Source organism: Erythrolamprus reginae, chromosome 1 (genome assembly GCF_031021105.1).
Source record: "Erythrolamprus reginae isolate rEryReg1 chromosome 1, rEryReg1.hap1, whole genome shotgun sequence".
Taxonomy (NCBI): domain Eukaryota; kingdom Metazoa; phylum Chordata; class Lepidosauria; order Squamata; family Dipsadidae; genus Erythrolamprus; species Erythrolamprus reginae.
In genome coordinates, this window is record NC_091950.1 from 320,534,874 (window position 1) to 320,549,568 (window position 14,695).

General features: G+C 39.5%; 1 protein-coding gene across 1 annotated transcript in view; it reads left to right on the forward strand.

Annotated features, from left to right (window-relative positions):
- SASH1 (SAM and SH3 domain containing 1) overlaps nucleotides 1-14,695 on the forward strand; it is a 171,718-nt gene that overhangs the window by 62,265 nt on the left and 94,758 nt on the right. The window contains exons 3-4 of the mRNA XM_070733679.1: nucleotides 12,758-12,808; nucleotides 12,915-12,964. Of these exons, the coding sequence (XP_070589780.1) occupies nucleotides 12,758-12,808; nucleotides 12,915-12,964 (101 nt within the window). The remainder of the gene's footprint in view (nucleotides 1-12,757; nucleotides 12,809-12,914; nucleotides 12,965-14,695) is intronic.

A 14,695-nucleotide genomic window follows, 5' to 3' on the forward strand; every position in this document is an offset into this window, starting at 1 on the left:
ATCCCAAACTGTAGTGAAATTGAACTTTCTCTCTCTAATATTATAGTATTGGTTTAATCTATTGCTCTATTTTTATTTATTTATTATTAGAGTTGAAAGGGACCTTGCAGGTCATCAAGTCCAACCCCCTGCTCAAGCAGGAAACCCCACACTACACCAACCAGATGGCAGTCCAATTTTCTTTTAAATGTGTCAAGTGATGGGGCGTTCACAACCTCTGCTGGCAAGCTGTTTCACTGGTTGATCGCTCTCATCTTCAGAAAGTTCTTCCTTATTTCCAGGTTGAATCTCTTTTTGTTTCCCTCCGTTACTTCTGATCTGGCCCTCTGGTGCCCTGGAAAATAGTGTGACCCCCTCCGATCTGTGGTAACCCCTCAAATATCTGTATACTGCTATCATGTCCCCTCTGGCCCTCCTTTTTGCTAAACTACCCATGCCCTGTTCCAGCAACCTCTCTTCGTATGTCTTGATTTCCAGTCCCATTATCATTTTAGTTGCTCTTTTATGTACTTTCTGTAGGGTTTCAATGTCCTTTTTGTAGTGGGGTGACCAAAATTGAATGCAGAACTCTAGGTGTGGTCTGACTAGGGTATTATAGAGCTTCTACGTTCTATCTACCCTACCCTAATTTTGAGTTAAGACTTACTATTCAGCACTATTCTTTCTGGTAGTTGCCTTTTCTCAGGGTGATAACATCTTTGATTTTTCCTTCATGCTTGATCCTTAGATTTTCGACCTTTTTTGAGCCACGGCACATTTTTTTACATTTACAAAATCCTGGGGCACACCACCAACAAAAATGACACAAAATGACACTCTAAGACAGTACATATTATACATATTATCCCCCCTTGTGTGTGTGTATACACACTCTTGAACCATTTCCAAAAACAGGTGAGGGCTGGGGGGTTTTCCTCTCTTATTCTTTGGGTGCTTTTTATCATATGCTTTAAATCAAGAGTCACCTCTCTCTTGTTTCTCTCTCTTTCCTCTCATTCTCTGCCTCAATCATTTTCTCGTTTCTCTTTTTTTTCTCCCCTTTTTTCTCTCCTTTCTCTCTCTCCCTTCCTCTCTCTCTCTCTCTCTTGCTTTCTCTCTCTTTCTCTCTCTTTCTTTCTCTCTTTCTTTCTCTTTCATTTTTCCTTTTTTTCTCTCTCCCCCTCTCTTTTTCTCTCTCTCTCTGTTTCTTTTTCTTTCTCTTGCTTTCTCTCTCTCTCTTGCTTTCTTTCTCTCTTTCTTTCTCTTTCTCTCTCTTTCTCTCTCCCCTCTTTCGGCACACCTGACCATGTTCTGTGGCACACTAGTGTGCCGCAGCACACTGGTTGAAAAACACTGCCTTAGAGGATCAGCTGTTCAAAGTAGATCCTGTTCTGTACATCCACTTCCTCAGATTCTGTCCTCATTTCTCTCTTCAACAATTTTCTCCAGATTTGCCCTGGAAATAATACACCTTCGCCTATGTAAATAACATGCAATCCAACTCAAGTACGCTGCCCCACATTGTTCTTCATTAAAACCATAAATCTGTGATGAGGAGCATGCGCTCGGTCCATCTTGCTTGCTAACCATGTCTACCCTCCATTCTTCCCAAAGTTCCTCTGGAATTTAAGGCTCCCGTTTTCAGTGCCAGCCCCGCATCTGCACCCCTGCCTTCCCTCTCCTTTGAGAAATTTTCCCTTGAGAAAGTAAACCATGCTGTACTCTCCGTTTTTATTTATCAACAAAACCAGAAACGTTTATTTGAGTTTCAGTCCACCTACGTGGACAACCAACAAAAAGTCCTGACTTTTAATACAGACTTTAATCCTGTAAGTCAGTGTTTTTCAACCGGTGTGCCGCGGCACACTAGTGTGCCGCGAGACATGGTCAGGTGTGCCGCGAGGTGGTTCGCCCCCCCGCTATTGCCCCCCCCCCGCCGCCGCCGCTATTGGCACCCTCCCACGGGAGGCCGGCAAAGGTTGCTTTGAAAGTCGGCCCCCTCGCGCCCATGGCTTCTCGTCGCTTCCCCAAAGCACCGTCGCTTCCCCGAAAGCGCGCTCCTCATCTCCCTGCCAGCCCGTGGGGGGGGGGGGGGGGAGGCGCCGGCAGCATAAGGGAAGGGAGCCGCGGCCGCCCCTGCCTCCCCACGGTGCCTCCGGCCCCATCGGCCTTTCGGCGCTGCCCCCCGCCCGCCCCCTCTCCTCCTCCGCTGTCTCCTGCCTTTCGCCGTGGCTCCTCCCGCACCCGGAACGCAGGAGACAAAAAATGGCCCAACTCTCGTTCTCTCTCCGTTCTCAGCGGAGGCCAGCGAAGGTAATATTCAATGTCGGGAGCGCGCGGGCGGTTGCGCGTGCTCCCTACCCCCCTGCTAGCCGCTCGGAATATTCAAAATAAGAAAAACCTTCGCCGGTGAAGGCTTTTCTTATTTTGAATATTCCGAGCGGCTAGCAGGGGGGTAGGGAGCACGCGCAACTGCTCGCGCGCTCCCGACATTGAATATCACCTCCGCTGGCCTCCGCTGAGAAGAACGGAGAGAGAACGAGAGTGAGTGACAGCAACAGACAGCAAGATAGAGAGAAAGTGAGAAAGAGAGAGAGAGAAAGGGGGAGAGAAAGAGATAGCAAGAGAGAGAACAAGAGAGAGAAAGAGTGTGAGAAAGAAAACAAAAGAGAGAGAGAGGGGTGATTCTTGAAGCATATGGTAAAAAGCACCCAAATAATAAGAAATGCCCCCCAGCCCACACCTCTTTTTGAAAAGAATAAAAGAGAAAAACCCCCAGCCCTCAACTGGTTTTGGAAATGGTTCCAGTGTGTATACACACACACACATAAGGGGGGGAGAGAGACAGGGATGGAAAAAGAGGAGAAGTGAGAGGGAAAAGGAATGAGGGAAAAAGGGAGGAAGAGAGAGAAATGACAAACATGAGAGAGAAAAGGGGGAAAGACAGAAGTACCCAGAAATGAGATATAAATTTGAGTAGGGATGATTGATGTTTGACTGTATTTATAAGGGGATGTTACATGGGATTGTATATACGAGGGGGTTATGTATGTATGTATGTATGTATGTATGTATGTATGTATGTATGTATGTATTTATTTATTTAATTTGTGTCATTTTGGTTGGTGGTGTGCCCCAGGATTTTGTAAATGTAAAAAATGTGCCGCGGCTCAAAAAAGGTTGAAAATCACTGCTGTAAGTAATAAGCCCCCTTTTTATAGCAACGTTGGCTTTTTCGTTAGGGGGGTGTTTATTTCTGCTTCTTTTCCTCACAGCATAGCACCTCAGGGGTGGGACTCTGTAATTGTGGTTGAGGAAACCATAGGTTACTATCATGGCTTCAAAGGCGCATTGAGGACTTCGTTGCACTAGGCACATACTTACATTTTTGTCAGCAGGCAGATAATCACAAATGTAGCACTTTTGCAATGCATCATATCCTTCTTTGCTTTCTTGTTTATCCAAGAAACTAAAAGTTTCTTATAATAAGAGCAGATATGTTGACTGCACTTACCAACTCCCCTTGAGTAAGTAAACTTTTCCACTAACATTCCGGAAACTATACTATAATTCAACTCTTGTGTGAGATGGAATCTTAGTCAATGATTATATCTTGATTTTTTTTTTAAAAAAATGAAAATATTCTTCTTTTAGCTGTAATGCCCCTGAAAGAGGAGTTTTTAATCTCTTGATAATACCAAAATACTTGTCACTGGTATTAGTGTTAGAATGAGGTTACATATTGAATTTTGTATAGTTCTTCATGCATTTTTGAAGGCAGGGAGCTTATAGCCTGGGGGTCTTCAAACTTTAAGACTTGTGTACTTTAACTCCCAGAATTCCCTTGCCAACATATTGTCTATGCCAGGTTCATGAGATAGCTGGATCTTGCAGAATAGCCATTTTTAAATGGAAATGAGCACCTCATTACACTTTGGATGCTCCTGGTTGCTTTTGCTTTTTCTGATTATGGTGACATTGTAGACAATAACATATATGTATACCTGCCTTTTGTATCCCAATCAGTGAACCCTTGAGGATCTCATGGCAGTGCAACAGAACACAATTAACATTGCTAATTTCTGGCCCACATCTGTTTCATCTGGTGGCCCCGGAATACCTATAAAGCCCTATATGGCTCAGGGCCAGACTATCTACGGGACTGCCTCTTGCCGTGTACCTCCCAGAGACCAATAAGAGCCTGTCGACTAAGCAATGTAGGTTGGCGGGATCACGGGACAGGGCCTTCTCTGTGGCTGCCCCAGCTCTATGGAACCAACTACCACCACCACCCCGATGTCCATACTGCTCCCACCCTGCTGGCCTTGCGTAAGGCCACGAAAACTTGGCTTTGTTGGCAGGCCTCCGGGCCATAAATTTACATCCTTGATGGCCAACTATGAATGATGTGAATGTGTATGATTGTGACTGCCTTTTTTATTAACTTTTTAATGGGGTTTTAGTTTTAAATAATGTTCAACTGCTTTTTATCGCTTTGTATCAATTTATATTGTATTTTTATTATTGTTGTAATCCGCCCTGAGTCCTTCGGGATTGGGCGACATAGAAGTCGAATAAATAAACAAATAAACAAACAAACTGTACGTATTTTAATCTTGTATTTTATATTTTATGTCATATGGTATGCTTTGTTTTAATTGTGGACCTTCTGACACGAATATACAAACAAACCATTGTTCTTGACAATTGAAGAGCCACTTACAAACCCAATATGATCAATGTAAATTCATTAGGAAGGACCATTACCCAAGTTACATCTGGTGGCTATTCTGGGCCAAATGGAATTCTTGATTCTCTTCATTATAAAATCACAATGAGAGAAATTTCTTGATAGCTCATTAAGAATGGGTCCTTTTTTATTGCCACTACTATTCCTACTATCACAATCATGGAATAGACAAGCTTTAGTATAATACTTTGCAAGAAGCCCTTTTATTTTAAAAGTAAGGGAAAGGGTATGAAAGAGACTTTTATTTTAAGTTTTATTGTGAATTGTTGATTTCATTATTATGCAATCTGCTACATGAGTTTAAAAAAAGCACATCCAAAATTTTCCTCCAAGCCCACATTGTAACAATTGGGCCATATTATATTTGCAGGCATTTCTTTGTTTTTGACAGTAGAGTTTATTTTCAAAAAGAGGCCCCACTCCAGCAGCTGGATGGAAAGTTTATCCAGCTGTGAAAATATCTAATTGCATGTTTGGAAGAAATTTGTTCTTTTCATTTGTACCTGCAGGCATGCTTGTGGAAATGAGTTTGTCATTTTGGCACTGCTATTAGTGCTAAATTTTATAAGCAGTGTTTTATATCATGCTGCGTGTTATCGTATTCTTAAGTCTGTTGATATGAATTTATACCGTAAGGTGGTATAAATTCTCTTTCTCTTATTTCATACCATAGGGCAGAATTGACTCTAGTGTAGAGAGCTCATAAATTTGTGTTCTCCAAAAATTTGGCTATCACAGAGAATTTAATACTTCTGTTTTATTTATTATGGAATTTATTTTAGCACAAGTATGAAAGGAAAAGAAATATATATACTGTATATTTTTTTAAAAAAAGAGATGAACTATGCGATCCAAAGCAAAAAAGATCAGTATAAAGTTATTAAATAGAAACAAAGCTGAAAGAATAATATTAGAAATGTAGCAAAGTACAAATAAAATGCATCTCAGATACTCACCTTATTTCTGTCTTTCTCTGTTTGGCTTGAGAAGCGTTGGAACTGTCAGATAATGAAAATCAGCATATTTTATTTCTAGAATGTAAGTTTAACAAAACGTTAATATGGGAATTAGAGCTCTTTAGTCCTTAAAATACTTCTAAATGACAATTCACTATTCACTGCCCATAGTGGTTAAAAGTATTCTAATTTGTAGTTCAATAATCTTTGTTAAAATGAAATAAATCTTCATTTAATATAGTTAACTGTGAGGTCAGATTTAACATCAGTTGCACACCTATTATATTAGATAGAATTTCCCTAGTTTATATGTTACTAGAGTCTTGTCAGCCCACAAAAAGCAGTAGTGACTGCAGAATTCTAGGGTCCATGTGCTGTATTGTTCATTTTTGTTTCATTTTTTGAGGTCATTTCAGAGATAGAGTAAAGAGATTCATGTCTTTCTTGATTGTGTAACTGTAATCTGCTGGATTTGTTAGCTGGGTGGTTTTGATAACAGTTTTCATTGCAAGACTGGCCTATTCCAGTATGTGCTTTAAATTGACTGTGAAGCATTACTTATATTGAAGCATTACTTATATTGAAGCATTACTTATATTGTTGATTTTACTGTTTGGCATAATTTGTTTTACCTGATTCAGAAACACATGTGTCAACCTGTTGTTTGTCAAAAGGTTGGATATATAATTCCTGTACTTGGTAAAGTGAGGAAATTATATACCGGTAATCCTTTGACAATTCAATGTATATTAATTAATTCATTCATTCATTCATTCATTCATTCTGTTGGGGCCTGGATGGGTGTCAACAGACTCAAACTCAACCCGGATAAGACGGAGTGGCTGTGGGTTTTGCCTCCCAAGGACAATTCCATCTGTCCTTCCATTACCCTGGGGGGGGATTATTGACCCCCTCGGAGAGGGTCTGCAACTTGGGCGTCCTCCTCGATCCACAGCTCACATTAGAGAACCACCTTTCAGCTGTGGCGAGGGGGGTGTTTGCCCAGGTTCGCCTGGTGCACCAGTTGCTGCCCTATCTGGATCGGGACTCACTGCTCACAGTCACTCATGCCCTCATCACTTTGAGGTTCGACTACTGTAATGTTCTCTACATGGGGCTACCTTTGAAAAGTGTTCGGAAACTCCAGATCGTGCAGAATGCAGCTGCGAGAGCAGTCATGGGCTTACCTAGGTATGCCCATGTTTCACCAACACTCCGCAGTCGGCATTGGTTGCCGATCAATTTCCGGTCACAATTCAAAGTGTTGGTTATGACCTTTAAAGCCCTTCATGGAATTGGACCAGAATCCCAGCGACCGATTAGGTCCCACAGAGTGGCCCTTCTCCGGGTCCTGTCAACTAAACAATGTCGGTTGGCAGGCCCCAGGGGAAGAGCCTTCTCTGTGGCGGCCTCGGCCCTCTGGAATCAACTCCCTCCAGAGATTAGAACTGCCCCTACTCTCCTTGCCTTTCGTAAGCTCCTTAAAACCCACCTTTGTCATCAGGCTTGGGGGAACTGAGACATCTCCCCCGGGCATATACAATTTATGAATGGTATGTTTGTATGTATGTTTGTTTAGTAAATGGGGTTCTTAAATATTTTAAACTCTAATTTAGATTTGTTATGAATTGTTTCATTTTGTTGTGAGCCGCCCCGAGTCTGCGGAGAGGGGCGGCATACAAATCTAAATAATAAAATAAAATAAATAAATAAATAAATAAATAAATTCATTCATTCATTCATTCATTCATTCATTCATTCATTCATTCATTCATTAGATTTCTGTGCTGGCATTCTCCTGGGACTCAGGGTGGCTCACAACAAACAAATACTACTATGAAGAAATCTAATATTATAATATACTAAAAATATCACTATTAAAAACACACAAAAATCTAGTTTAAATAATATTCTAAGAGCCCTATGTGTTTAAAAATAAGCATCCACATTCATTCTACCATTCTTCACTCATAGGCCAGGGTAGGTATTTAAAATTCTCAGTGACCCCAGGCCTGTTGACAAAAATGCGTTTTTAAGATCTAAATAAGTGTTTTGTATTAAGAAAAATAAATAGTCATCCATATGCAAATTGCTTGCATTTCCTCTACCAAGTAATAGTTTGTGTTTGTTTTTTAGTTATGTAGAAAATTGTATGGAGTGTTAAAGTGTTCATTTCATCTTTGATTAGATCTTTGGTTTTAATCCTTTATATTGTTTGTACAAATAGTTTTCATACTACTTGAGAATAACATGTTAGTCATGATTATGTCTACTAAAAGTGGGTTTAGTTCATTTTTTAAATGAAACATCTATTGGAAAATTCAGTTTTAACTAATTCTCCATAATTCTTTTTCCTTCCCCTCATTTATGCTGCACTCAGTGCAAAATGTTTTCATTTAGATACAACATATAAACTCCAGTGCTTAAATGTAAATGTAATGAAGCAGAAAATTTCCCATGTTGTACTATGGAGGCTGAAAAGGACAGCTTGGGTTAGTGCAGACAAACTTAAAATACACGCTTTAGTAATTGGAGCTATTTGAAAATCTGTTTTTGTTTGTAAATACGGCTTCAGTTGTGAAAATTATAAGCATTATGCAACACTTCTCATATAAGCTAATGTTCATTTTAAATAAATGATTATATGTTATAAAGATGATTTTTCATAGATGTATTATTGTTTCCAAATTCTAGGTTTTTTAAAATAATTACATACCAATTTTAATCTATTAAAAAGCCTGTCATACTTCCAATTTAACTTTGTATATAGTCTAGACCAGTGTTTTTCAACCAGTGTGCCACGGCACACTAGTGTGCTGTGAGACATGGTCAGGTGTGCCGTGAACCTCAGAGAGAGAAAGAAAGAAAGAGAGAGAGAGAGAGAGAGAGAAAGAAAACAAGAGAGAAAGAAAACAAGAGAGAGAAAGAAAGAGAGAGAGAGAAAAAGAAAGAAAGCAAAAGAGAGAAAGAGAGAGAAAGCAAGAGAGAGAAAAAGAAAACAAGAGAGAGAAAGAAAGAAAGAAAGAGAGAGAGAGAGAAAGAAAGAGAGAGAAAGAAAGCAAGAGAGAGAGAGAGAGAAAGAAAGAGAGAGAAAGAGAGAGAGAGAAAGAGGGAGGGAAGGTGGGAGAGAGAAAGACATAGAGGGAGGGAGGGAGAGAGCAAAAAAGAGAGGAAGGAAGGAAGAAAGATGGATAGAGAGAGAGAAAAAATAAGGGAGAGAAAGAGGGAGGGAGAGAGAAATAGAGCGAAAGGGAGGAAGAGAGAGAAATTTTTTTGTCCAAACCTTTTTTAGCCGCCCCCCCCCCCTCAATGTGCCCCAGGGTTTTGTAAATGTAAAAAATGTGCCAGGGCTCAAAAAAGGTTGGAAATCACTGGTCTAGACAGATATAGTGATCACCAGTATGGAAAGCCAAAGAAAGGTCTAAAAGGATCAGAAGGAGCACATTATCCCTATCTAAATCCTGACAGAGGTAATCTACTAGATGAACAATCAGTGTTGTCTCTGTCACATGCCATAAGCTGAATCATAACTAACAAGGTTCCAAATAAACTGCCTCTTTCAGAGCATACCATAGCTGCATCCTGACCACTGTCTCAATAAAAATTTCTGAAGGTTAGCCTGGGTAGGAGTTGTCAAAGGAGAGCCTATTGAGAACAATATGCAACATAGCTACTTTCAGGACTATTGGCACTGTGTCCTTTGAAACCTAGGCACTAATAATGACTTACTATCAAACTGTTGAACAAAATATAGTGACCAGATGGGAGATCTACCTGATGTTAAATCTGGAAAGGAGAGTAACCAAAGAAAGCCATTGATACAATAAAGTAGGTTAGATTAGAGCACTTTACCTCTATTATTGTGATGTTGTAAGCTCAAATCTTGAGGTGACATTTGTGTTGGTAAATTGTCGTTATCTAATACATACAGTCTACCTATGGAGCTGTTCATTATCATTCATAAATTACAATTCATGTGCTACATGTAGAGCCATCACTTGTAAACAAGGACAAAACCAAAGCTTTATTAAGCAAAATAATCTTCCTCTAGGGTATTTTTATTATTTACCAACCATCTCTCTCTCTCCCTCCCTCCCTCCCCCCCACCCTCTGAAATCCAATGCTTACTTTTTGCAAGGAACACACTGGCTGTTTAGTTGTGAGGACAAGAGAAGTTACTCATGCTGTAAACAAGAGAAAGAGAGACAGAGCAGAATCTGGATTTTGTTAGCACAGGATGCAGCTGGTCTTTCCGTAGGAGGGATTGAGGAGGAGGGAAGAATCTGCTTTACCTTCCCTTCACTATGCTATCCGCTGTGCATAGTAAATCTTGTTTACAGTCAACTTAGGTAATCAAAGTATCTCCTTTATGAAGATAAAAGTTAATGTGAATTAATATAGGTCTTATCTAAGGTAAAAGCAGCTCTAGCACAACCCTAAGTTCAACAAAGCCAAACATTTGCTACCTAGAAACCAGCAAGAAAAATTACTCTTAGTGCCCAGCAGGATCTGCTTTTTCATGGTGTGTGGATTGAGCTGCAACGTCTGGTAAATTGCCCCCTCTCTTTTATTTCCTTGACACTCAATAGAAACTTAAATGAACTGGATTCTGCAGAGCTGTCCCCTTCCTTTTCTGGCTGTTTTATGTCATTGGAGGTGGGATGACAGGAGACAAAAAAAGAACCTTAGTAATGTTCCCATTGCTTTTCCAGCTGGATAGTTAGCCTGGCTTAGTGAAGAAAGGGGAAGTTGCATACATCTGCTTTCTATGGAACTTTACTTTGGCGAGAGAATGAAAACACTCTTAACTTAATTTTTGCTAATGTTTTCATTATTTCGACTACTTTATACAGTTTCTTTTTTAACTCAGAAGAAAAACATCACCAAACTTCATGTCCATGAGTTGTTTGGTTTCCATCTCTCCAAATCAGGGACATTAAAGCTAATTATAAATTTCAGAAGAATGTGCATTTGCTTCCTTGGTGTAAGGAAAAGGCACTGCATAAGGCAACAGGGAAATTAAAACCTTGGACTGAATTAGGTTTGGGACAGTATGTAAGTTGAAAATGTTCTGATGCTATAGGTCCGTGATGGTGAACCTATGGCACACGTGCCAGAGGTGGGACACAGAGCCCTCTCTATGAGCATGTGTGCCATCGCCAGCTACTCTTCTGGTTTCCAGCTGGTCTTTATGGGTGCCAGAGCACTGGAGAACAGCCTGAAAATGGGCCAAAAAATGTCCAATTTTGGGGCTTGGGGAGGCATTTTTGATCTGAAAAATGGCCCCAAACGGCCTGAAAATAGCCCCAAAATGGCTTGAAAGTGGTCCAAAAAGCAGCCTGAAAATGGGCAGAAAAACATCCTGAACATCAAAAAATAGGCATGCACAAGCCAACCAATTGATGTTTGGGTTTCTGGTGCTCCGGCCTGTGCGAAGACCACCTGCCGGTGCGCATCACATACATGTAACAACCCAAATGGTCTTTGGTTTTTTAGCGCTCCAGCACACACACATGGGTGTACATGGACGTGTGTTCTGGTTTGGGCACTCGGTGCCAAAAAAAGGTTTGCCATCACTGCTATAGGTCATATATACACTTTAGTTGTCTACCTACATCTCCTTTCTAGTGTTCCCTTGAACTGATTATAGTTTTGCAGTCCATTCACAAATCTTGGTTTTTTTAAAATGTTTGTTTGAAAAATTACTTCTATGTTTGAGCTGGTCAATGATATACAGTAAAATGCTACTACTATGGCACTACGACTATTTACAGGTAATTCTTGACTTACAACCACAAGGGAGGCCAGAATTTTGGTCATCGGTCATCATGACAATTTATGACCATGTGGCTGTTAAACAAATCCAGCATATCCGATGGACATTTTTTGCCATTTTCTGCTAATTGTGGTCACATGATCATGGGACACAGCAAGCAGTCCTAAATGCTAGCTGGTTGCTGAATTCCAAAATGTGATCATGCATCTTCAGGCATCTTTGTATATAGCAGTCATAACTTTGAGGATGGATTGTAAGTAGCTGTTTTGTCCTTTGTAATTTTGAACAGTTGTTCAGTATCAGGTTATAAGTCAGAGTCTTTGGATATGCACTCAAACTCTCTTCCACTGTTTGTAACCAATTCTTCATGATCAGTTAATTGGGGTTTTAGGTGAGGATGTTCATCCCTTTGTTATTGCTATATATTGAATTATGTTTCCCTATCTAGTTGCTATAATTTTATGTATCTTGATCATGTCTCCATTCAGTCATATTTGTTTTCTGAGGTAAAGAACCTTCAGTGTTGTGTCTCAAAGAACATGTGTTCAAGCCCCAAGTCATTTTGGTTATAATGTTTAATGTTTTTTCCATTTCTGTTATATCTTCTTAAGATGTGGCAGCCAGAATTACACACAGTTTTCCACATCTGGAGAAGTAGATTTAGAAGGCGATGCAGATGTTAACAGGATTGTTTACTTCTGCTCATTACTTTTGTTTCCAGTTTACAAAACTGTGCAGTATATTGAGCCATCTAGTGTTGCCACCGTAGATTGCATAAAAAACAAAAAAAGTAAGAGAAGTACTGTATTATGACAAAAGTTTGACAGTGCTTCTAAAATAACATATTACTGCTAGTGCTTTCTCAACCAATGGAATGAGCGCTTTCTTTAATCCAGGATATATGGAGATGATCTTGTGAGATGGGATGGCTAAAACATTGAAGCAAAAAGATTCAAGTTTACTGTCAGCCATGAAAGTTCAGGGACAATTTTGAGCCAATACTCCTCTCTCTTCCCCAGCCAACATCACAGGATTGTTTTTGAACAGATGTTGGAGAAGATGTGCTATGCATGCCACTGAGCTCTTAGAGGAAACTTTAATAAATAAAATGAAATTGTGTATTTACTTTTATATCACACCAGTTCTAGCCAGTGTCTGGAAGCATCTGAACTGAGACAGTTTGATGGTCTCTTCATTCCTGTCCTATTTTGTTCTTCTTTTTGTTGTCTTGCTACTTTGCTTGTCAACACTGCCACACTTGTGTGTTTCACTAACTTGACATCTGTTCTGTTTCAGGAGAAATCTGATGCCAGCTCCACATCCCTACAGCTGCAATCTCAGATTGAAGTAAGCACAATGGATTCAATTCTTTATTTTTGTTCCTGCATCAGTCAGATAATAAAGCTTTTGGCTATTCAGTCTCAACTCAAAAGCAATGAATCTTCTCTTCCAGGAATCCCTTGGCTTTAGCAGTGTAGCATCCACACCAGAAATAGAAAGAAAGTAAGTAGGCATTTATGCTTCTGCTTTACATTCTGCCTGAATTACTAATTCATATCAAAGGGTTTTACTTCTACGTGACCATAACACAAAATTCAATAAGCGGCAGCCTTTGTTTCTTTGCCACTGGTGTTTATTCCCTTGATTTCACACAAGTTATTTTGTTTTTACAAAATAGTGTCTGCTCAAATAACAAGACTGACAGAATGAAAATGTATTGATTTTGCACTGCACAAAGAATAATGTAACTTCTCCAGTGGGTAAAATAGGGTAGGAAACTAGCAGCTTGAGTCCCTTTGACCTGCTTCAGGGTTTTGCAGATCTAAATTTCATCGTTTCAAAAATAGTTGCAAGAAGGTGGGCAGTTGGGGATATGATTTCGCCTATTGCCAGAGGAAGTATGGTACTAAGCCCAGACAACCTACACAAGAACGTATCATTTGAGAAAGGGAAGTCATTCCAAATCCCCAAGGGTTACAAGCATTTGAAGTCCAAACTGAAATTTAAGTGGACAAAGGAGACATAATGAGTAAGTTGATCTTCTCAGAAATGTGTCCTCCAATGTTTCACATGTGACACCAAATGCAATGTCAAGTTGGGGGCGGTGCAATGGCTATTGTTATTCTGGAGCCCTTAATGACTTTTAGGGGTGCTGCTCCAAACATTTATTTATTTACTTATTCGTTTTGTATGCCGCCCCTCTCCAAAGACTCAGGGCAGCTTACAGCATATAATATAAAACAATGAAATAGAAGGACAAATCCAATTAATTAAAACTACATAACCTAAAATCCCAATATTTTAAAAATCATACACATTCAGATCTCAACCATACATCATATTCATTGGCCAGGGGGCCAAGATCTTATTGCCCCAAGCCTGGTGGCATAAGTGAGTCTTAAGACTCTTGCGGAAGGCGAGGAGGGTAGGGGCAGTGCAAATCTCTGGGGGGAGCTGATTCCAGAGGGCCAGGGCCCCCACAGAGAAGACTATTCCCCAACATAGCTGGATATGACATTTTCTTCGTGAAGTTGGCAATAGAATTTTTTATGATCTGCTTGAAATAGCAACAGTCATCTCACTCTTTTTCTTTCTTACATACTGTGAAAGATTCTTCTATACTTTTCATCTAATATAAAAATATTCTTTTGATAATCAGGTTCAATAGAGCTTGAGAGTTAAGTTCTAAACAAAACAGGGTGCAGAGGGAATTTAGCTTTCAGAGTTTTGAAGCAAGATGAAAGTTGAAATGGCTCAAACATTTATTTGTGAACGCAGTATCTTAATTTTCTTTAGCATTTTTAATTGCCTTATAATTCAATGCACATTCTTCAAGTGGTGTTTTACTTTAATACTATCTTCAGAGATTCAGCAGTGATAAAGCTGGCAAGTATTAGAGAGAAAGACTTCTCACAGATAACTCTACCAATAAAATTTCCTCCTAAGCCAAAAATTATTCATTCGTCACTCAATGTTGCAAATGGTTATAATCACCAGTGAGGTGGCAGAATGTTCTGGTTTATATATATAAATATATTTTTATATTTTTCCTCTCTGGCTTTCTATTTATATTTTGTACAATTTCCTGCCGGTATATTTGAAATTGTACTTTATTTTTAACTGATTTATTTAAAATAACTTACGATGAACCAGTTTGATAGTGAATTTCACTGTTATCTTTAAAAGTTTACAGTGCAACAAAGATATTCAATTGTTACTTCAAAAATAAAGTAA